General features: G+C 35.2%; 1 protein-coding gene across 1 annotated transcript; it reads left to right on the top strand.

Annotated features, from left to right (window-relative positions):
• The first annotated feature begins 58 nt into the window (after positions 1-58).
• On the top strand, positions 59-6,778 carry LOC140444966 (facilitated trehalose transporter Tret1-like). The gene is made up of 2 exons (XM_072536727.1): positions 59-997; positions 5,369-6,778. Exons 1-2 carry the CDS (start codon positions 892-894, stop codon positions 6,685-6,687), a joined length of 1,425 nt encoding a protein of 474 aa, XP_072392828.1. The 5' UTR covers positions 59-891; the 3' UTR covers positions 6,688-6,778.
• The last annotated feature ends 1,602 nt before the right edge of the window (positions 6,779-8,380 follow it).

Raw genomic sequence — 8,380 nt, forward strand, 5'->3', positions numbered from 1 at the left:
GCAGTAAATACACTTAGACACTTAAAAAAATAACAGTGTATAAATAAAACATACGGCCAACAACAAACAACAAACCTTCATCATATCTCTAGCTGTAATTCTTAAAGCAATCTTATAGCCAGACCTGAACATTTGTAGAGTTGGTAAATTTTGCCATATAAATTACATATAAGACACAGTAGTTAACGATATGCTTCATCGGCTGTATGTGGCCACTTAGGGTGGCTTCCAAAAAAATGTTGAGTACAAGAATGCTGGGAAAGAGACCTATTGGAAGACCAAGAAAGCGATGGTAGGATGTGAGTATGATGTCGATGAGGACGCAAAAAATCACTTGGCAGTCGATCGTGGAAGAGAATGGCTACACACCGTAACGAACTGAGAGGTTTTCTGAGGTAGACCAGTAGACCAATAGGTTTCTAATTGGACTGTAGAGCCATAGGACCAATAGATAATTATTTCAAACAATAGTTAATACCTTTATCTTCTTTAATTTAAATTTTATATTAATTAAAAATTGCAATTTTGTGGTACTCTCTTTTTTTAAATTTTGTAATCGTAGATGTCCCTTCTCTTTAGTATTCTAGTCCAAGACTAAATAATTTTTTATACTAATGATTTGTGTTACGTCAGTTAAATGAACCGTTCAAAACAATTTCATTATCAAGTACGTATTTAATTGAGTTCTAATTGTAAATAGTTCTACGACTTCATTAAGCTACTGCAAATACATATTATATAAATAGACATTGTAACAGATAACTCTTTTAATATGCACAAATATATTTCAAACATAAATGATATATAATGATTTAAATTTTAGTGTAATTAAAGAGTGTTCCAAATAATAGGTCTTGATAAATTACTAATGGATTTATTAGTTAGTTAACGATGATTAAGCACGTGGAAGTTACTAATAAGAATGTTTCAAATAGTGATTTAAATGAGAAAAATGAAGAAGAGACCGTTTGGCCTCAAATACTGGCTATTTTGGCAGGTAATTATCTTATTTTGCCTCATGTAGGACAACAAAGAGAGAAAATTGTGTCTCTTTGGTCTTTCTGAGGATGCCGTGACTTTTATGAGGTCTTACTTGTCAAATAGAACGCAGTTTGTTGCTTATAATGGTTACAAATCGGAAAAGTACCTAGCTTCTTCAGGGGTTCCACAAGGTTCTAATCTAGGTCCATTATTGTTCTTGTTATTTATTAACGATCTGTGTGAATCAATTTCTGCACCATGTTTATGTTATGCCGATGATTTAAAGATTTATTCATTGATAAGTGACCTTAATCATTGTCATTTTTTGCAGAGTGAACTGAATCGTGTACATGAATGGTGTAATGCAAATCATTTGAATCTTAATGCCAATAAGTGCAAAGTAGTTAGTTATTCTAGGAAACAGTCTAATTTATACCATCCTTATATTATCAATGGCAATGAACTTGAACGTTTAAATAAAATTAAAGACCTTGGAGTTAAATTTGATTATAAACTCACCTTTGTTTAACATGTAAATTTAAAGGTTAAAAAAGCACTTAAATCTTATGGATTCATAATTAGGAATAGTCGAAATCTCACTAATATTAAGGCAATTAAATTACTTTATTACACTTTTGTACGCTGTAAACTGGAATATACCTCTGTCATTTGGTCACCTTTTTATAATGTACATATCCAACTTATAGAGCAGGTGCAGCGTAAAGTTTTAAAATTTTTGTCTTTCAAAATTAACGGCATATATCCCAAGAGGGGCATGAGCAATAGTGAGTTGTGTAGCGGTTTGGACGTAGTATCATTAGAATCTAGACGAATTAATGCCTCCTTAATATTCCTGTACAAGCTACTACATAATCTCATTGACTGCCCTGATATTCTTCGACAAATAATTTTAACGTTCCATCTTATCCAGTGAGAAATTCGATTACGTTCAGAAATACACAAGCTAGAACTAATCTTATGTTAAATTCTCCTCTATTTCTCATGTGCAACTATTATAATTCCTTAAGTGCTTACTGCGATATATTTCACTGCAGTTTAAAGCAGCTTACTAGGATGGCTGAGATCTACCTAGGTGATTGAGTAGTTTCTTTATGTTAAGGTAAAATACTCGAAAAATGTGTTATTTAGTTAGTACTTATGAATTATTAATATATCATTTAACTTTAGTATTGTATTTTGTCCTATAAATGGATTCTGTTGGACAATAAACGCTATTATTATTATTATTATTATTATTAACAAAGTACTGTTTGATATCGTTGCAATCTTCATACGATGACACTCTAAAGATAATAAGCTTGATGTCCTAATTGGCTGCGATCGTGTGCCATATGGACGGCTTCGTGTAGGGATTACCCGCCAGAGATTTCATTTGGTCTGCTAATCGTGTTGTAGATCTTCCTCTAGGTCTTCGGTCTTCTACCTTTCCTTCTACGACCATAGTTCCATGGTCCCCGTATTTGTCTGAACAAAGTAGTCAATGTAATCGGAGGTATGTGTCTAAATATGATTATAGACAACTTTGTGTATATTTCTTCTTCTTCTTCTTTTTATGTACACATGACTCTGTTTTTCAATGTGCACCCAGTAATTTGTCATTCCATCGTTTGTTTTCGTGGTCTTCCGACTGATCGTCTTCATATTGGGAACTGATCGTCTTCCTGTTGGGGAACCGTCTGTACTACTCTATATTTTGTCATTCGGTTTATACGAACGTTCCATTCTATTCTATTTCTTATCCATACCTTGATATTCTGCACCTTGCATCTACGTCGTATATCTGTACTTCTAGCTCTATTCCATAGTGTTTTACCATCAATTGTTCTAAGTGTCTTCATCTCTGCTGTTTCTAACATCCTTTTTCCCTCTCTGTATCAGGTCGTGTTTCTATCGCGTATGTCGTTATTGGTTTGATGACTGTTTTGTAAATTCTGCCTTTCATTTCTTTCCCCAGATTTTTATTTCTCTATATTGTTTTACTCAGACAGCCTGCGGCTCTGTTTGCTCTATTCACTTGATCTTTCACTTCAGTTTCGAACTTTTCGTAGCTAGATAATGTGATGCCTAGATATTTAAACTCCATCACTTGTTCTATTATCTGACCTTCCAGCTACAATTACATCTTAGTAAATTTATTGTTATAACCATGCATTTTGTTTTTTTTTTGCGAATTAACCCCATTAATGGTGCAGCATACGTTGTAAATAATCTTTACTTTCATCATCATGCAACCTCTTCTGTCCACTGCTGGACATAGGTCTCTCCAATTTTTCGCCACTCTTCACGGTTCTGTGCGTCTTGTTGCCATTTCTTGGATATTCGTTTAATGTCGTCCATTCAGCCTGTTGTAATCGTCCTCTGCTATGTTTGTCTTCTCTTGGGCGCCAGTCAATTAGTTTTCTGGTCCATCTTGAGTCTTTTAGTCTCACTATATGACCTGCCCAATTCCATTTCAGCTTGGCTATACGTTCGACGACATCAGTGATACCTGTTAGGTCTTGGTTCCTTATTTTGTCTTTTTTTGTCACGCTGAGAATCGATCTTTCCATGCGCCTTTGTGCCACTCGCATTGTTAGTGCTGTTGTTTTCGTGAAAGTGAGAGTTTCTGCTTCGTATGTCATAATAGGAAGCACGTATTGGTCAAATGTCTTCCGTTTCATAGCCATCGGGATGTTGCCCTTAAAGATGTCTCTTAGTGAAATATACGTCGCCCAAGCAAGTGTTATTTATCGTTGAAATTCACAGGTCTAATTATCCTTGCTCATTCTGATTTCATGACCAAGATATATGTACTTTTCTGTCAATTCTACCACTTGATTTTGGATTTTTAGGTGTTCGCTGGGAACCAAATTAGTCATAAATTTGGTCTTACTGATGTTCATTTTTAAAACTATTGTTGAATATACGTTTTCTAATTCTTGTAACATTTGGTGTGCCTCACGCAGATCTTCGGTAATAAGTACTATATCGTCGTCAAAACGCAGATGATTGAGCATTTCCTTGTCTATTTTTATTCCTCGATTTTCCCACTTTAGCATTTTAAAGGCATATTCGAGGACCGTTATGAATAATTTAGGTGAGAGAGTGTCGCCCTGTCTCAAAACTCGCTTTATTTGAATTTCTCTGGTGATATCATGTAGTTTTACACGCATTGTGGCGTTTTGGTACAATGTTTGTACTAACTTTGTAAGCCGATAGTCTGTTCTACTATTGTTCAGAGCAGTTATAATGCTGTCTAATTCCACGGTATCGAAGGCTTTGTGAAAGTCTACAAAGATAAGTACCAGTGATCTGTTATATTCTATCGATTTTTCTATTAAGGTTTTTACTGTTTGTAGGTGATCGTTTGTTACGAATTAGAAATAGTAGAAATCCAACTTTTTTTCTAGTCTTGTAGTAAACATTTTATAGATGTGGTTTCAATAAGCTGATTGGTCTATAGTTTTCTAGGTGCGCCTTGTCTCGTTTCTGGTGTAGTAAAATTGTTACCGTGTTTCCGGTATGCAAAAATCTGTTAGACAAAGGTTAAATAAAATTTTCATTTGACTGAGAAGGACACGTCCGACCATCTTTATAGCTTCTATTACGACTCCATCTTCTCCTTGTGCTTTGTTGTTTTTCATCTTTTTCGTTGCATCTTGGATTTTGCTTATTGTGTCTCTGGCATGAGCTTTGCACCCTGCCTTGACTTGTGTATAGTTCTTGATAGAAATCTTCAACTATGTGTAGTAGTTTTTCTCTATTTGATATGGGAACTCCTTCTCTGTTCTTTAGTTTGTGTATTATGTTTGTGACTTTTATTCTCTTCTATAGTTCGGTGAACCTTTTCATTCTTAAATTTAATTAAGTGGTGTAAGTTCCATATTTTTCGTTAATTTAGTGGCATTTTAATTTTTTAATATTTTGTTTAAAAATGTTGATTGTTTCAAAACTTCACTGAAGTTTTTATTCAAAGTGCTCTTATAAAATATTTTGTACCGTTGATCTTTCTTAAAATGCAGCCATTGAATGTTCAACCCAAATACTTTACAATCATTTTCATTTTTCTTGCGGCGAGTCACGGAGTTTTCCACCACTACTATGGAGAAAATATCTTCTTTTTTCATTTCATACACCGAAAAAGATTTTTTGTTCTACATTTTTTTATTGTTGTATACCAGTCTTTAGAGGTTATGTATTTTGTTAAATGTAAACAATAACTATTTGTACGTGAAGATAATGATGATTTCGAATTATCCAATCTGTCCGGTGCAAATTCAATCTCACTACCAGGAAAAAAATGTTCTATTTCAGATTTATTAGAACTCTTATATATTTTTTAAAATTTACTTGTTTTAGATGTCTTAACTAAAATATTATGTTGCAGGTGGATTAGGGGCTTTCACAGACGGAGTTATTTTTTCATGGACATCTCCCTTTATAGTCAAGATCGTACAAAACAAAGTAGATTATGATATATCAGAAGAAGAAGCTGCTAACTTTCCTATAATTCAACCAGTAGCTCTGATAATAACCGGCTTGCTGATCTCCAATCTTTGCGATGTTATTGGAAGGAAGAAGGTGCTTCTTTTCCTTGCTGTACCTCACGTTATTAATTTATTATTATCAGCTTTTGCAAGACACGTCTATGTGTTTTACGCAGCAAGGGTTTGCGCTGGTATTGGCGATGCTTTCCTTTGGTCAGCTTTGCCAATGTATACAGGAGAAGTAGCGTCGCCTAAGGTTAGGGGAGTTTGGGGAAATACGCTTGCTAGTGGTCTTTATATGGGACAGTTCGCTATAAATGTTGTAGGTAGCTACTGCGACATCCCTACAACGTCTTATATATTTCTTCCTTTACCAATTCTGTTTTTCATAATCTTCATTTTCATGCCAGAATCACCATACTACTATCTTATGAAAAAAGATTACGAAGCGGCCAAATGCTCTTTAAAGTTTTTGACAAGGAAAAGTAATGTTGATCCCGAGTTTAACCAATTAAAACATGACGTTGAACGACAACTATCGGAGTCGGGAACATGGAAGGATTTGGTGTCTATACCAAGCAATCGCAAGGCTTTACTAGCTGGGTTTTTCTTAAGATGGTCCCAACAGTTTTGTGGAATACCTGTGTTTAACCAATACACACAATTTATTTTCCAAAAGGCAGGAGGTCTGGTTAGTCCAAGAATTGCTTCCATGATCTTTTCTGCTTTATGCCTAATTTTAAATATCATAGTAGTTACTTTTGTGGTAGATAAATTCAGCAGAAAACGTCTATATGCTTCCTCTTTAGTACCTTGTAGCGTTGTTTTGTTCATAATATCTATATATTTTTACTTGGATCAAATGATGCCTTCGGTTGATACAGCATCTTTGTCTTGGCTACCAATTACCGCCCTTGTCAGCTACCAAGTAGTTACCTCTTTTGGTGTAACTGTAATACCTACTTTAATGTTAGGGGAACTTTTTTCTTCTAGCGTCAAAGCCAAAGGTCTTACCGTCCTTATGATCGCCATGGCTGCTGGCGTCTTCATGACCAATAGTATATTCAATTTACTTAACACCTCTGTGGGTTATTATGGTCCATTTTTATTGTTTGGTATATGTACGGTTTTGTCATCCCTATCGTCTTTCTTCGTGATTCCTGATACTAAGGGAAAGACTTTGGAAGAGATTCAGATGACTTTAAAGACAGCAGAATAATTGTGATGATATAAACATATTTTTTATATTTATTTTGTTTAGTAAATATTCTTTCTGTGTTTTATTAATAGAATTTAGGAAGAACTACAGATATATGAGTAAATAAAATGATTTATAAGATTTATAAACTTATACAATATATGCGTGTGTGCCCTAAATAAACTAGGAGACCGTAGCAAGGTTACGGTAGCCTGGGTACCGGGGCACGAGGGTCATAAGGGCAATGAAAAAGCAGATGAAATGGCCAAACAAGGCTCATCATTGCCATTCATTGGACCGGAACCCTTCTGCGGCATTGCAAAGACAGTAGCAAGAACGGCTACAAGGAAGTGGGTAGCTCACAAAACTCTGGAATGGTGGAGGAATTCACGAGGACAAAGACAGGCGAAACAGTTCATTACAGAACATTCGCCAAAATTTACGGCAGGCCTAATACGCAAAGACAGGAAAACAGTCAAGGTTATAGTAGGTCTTCTAACAGGGCACTGTAAACTGAATAGGCACTTGAAGCTGATGGGATTATCAGATGATGACCTGTGCAGATTCTGTCACCTCGAAGAAGACACAGCAGAGCACATTTTATGTCAGTGTGACAGTCTGGCAAATGTGTGGTTCTTTGCATTAGGAGAAGAAAATCCACCGGCAAATAGCTACATGGAAGGTACAGTCTCGAAGCTACTAGACTTTATAAAAATGGTCAGGCTAGAGAATGTTATCTAGGACTAGAGGACCACAATAGATCTGAAAAGGTCGCAGTGGAATAGGCCGAAAGGCCACCTCCCTTAATCTAATCTAATCTAATGGAGGAACGAATCTCAGAAATTACTAACCCAAGGAACGAACCTCCTAGAAGCAGAATACGGGCTATAATGTGCGAGAGCAAGATAATATTGTAATGTCGGTAGACTGGTCGGTATTAGCATAATCATAGTGAGCATAATGCTGATAGAAAAAATATTTAGGCATCAAATGCAATAAAATATTTTCAGAGGTTATAATGCTGAAAAGAAACAAAACGATCGTCCGCTTGGATTTCTGAACTTGATTGGGTACGATAAGAAACTTCCGAGAGCAAATCTCAACTTAGAATATAATAATGATAGATAACTTACACTTTTTCCAAAAAAAATTTATGTACTAAAAAAAACAAAAAAAATTAGAAGCTATTCAAAAAGAGCTATCGAAGAGGCCCCTCGTACATCAGTTCTTCAAGGCTCTGCGAGAACGCTACCTGAGCAGAGGTCCCAAGGGCACTGTTATACTTGCGTTGGCACTACCACAGAATACACCACCTAAGACGATTTTGGTAAAATTGTCTTCATTTATTTTATTAAAACAAAACGGGAAGTTTTTAATTGTTTTAAGAATTTTAAAATATGGCTGAAAACCAAAAGGGTTTTCATATAAAAACTCTGCGAACTGACAATAGTCAAGAATTTTGTAAAAAAAATTTGAAACATATTTAAGTGTAAGTTGTATTATACATCAAAAACCCAATCCCTACACTCCAGAACAAAATGAGGAATGATATCCATATTACAAAATTGAACCTGATTGCAGAGTTAAATCAATGAAATAACACCAACACCACAGCAGATGTGCCAACTTATGAAAACTGAATTGCGATCTCTGATCACATTAATTCGCACAATACTGTAAGCATATTGATGGAAGATATCATTTTTTGGGAGAT

This window comes from Diabrotica undecimpunctata, chromosome 1 (genome assembly GCF_040954645.1).
Source record: "Diabrotica undecimpunctata isolate CICGRU chromosome 1, icDiaUnde3, whole genome shotgun sequence".
Classification (NCBI taxonomy): domain Eukaryota; kingdom Metazoa; phylum Arthropoda; class Insecta; order Coleoptera; family Chrysomelidae; genus Diabrotica; species Diabrotica undecimpunctata.

Bases quoted from the DNA above. Each gene is read 5' to 3' on its own strand.
- LOC140444966 (XM_072536727.1), top strand. From the start codon at position 892: ATGATTAAGCACGTGGAAGTTACTAATAAGAATGTTTCAAATAGTGAT. The intron at 998-5,368 runs GTAATTATCTTA...ATTATGTTGCAG, and splicing joins AATACTGGCTATTTTGGCAG to GTGGATTAGGGGCTTTCACA.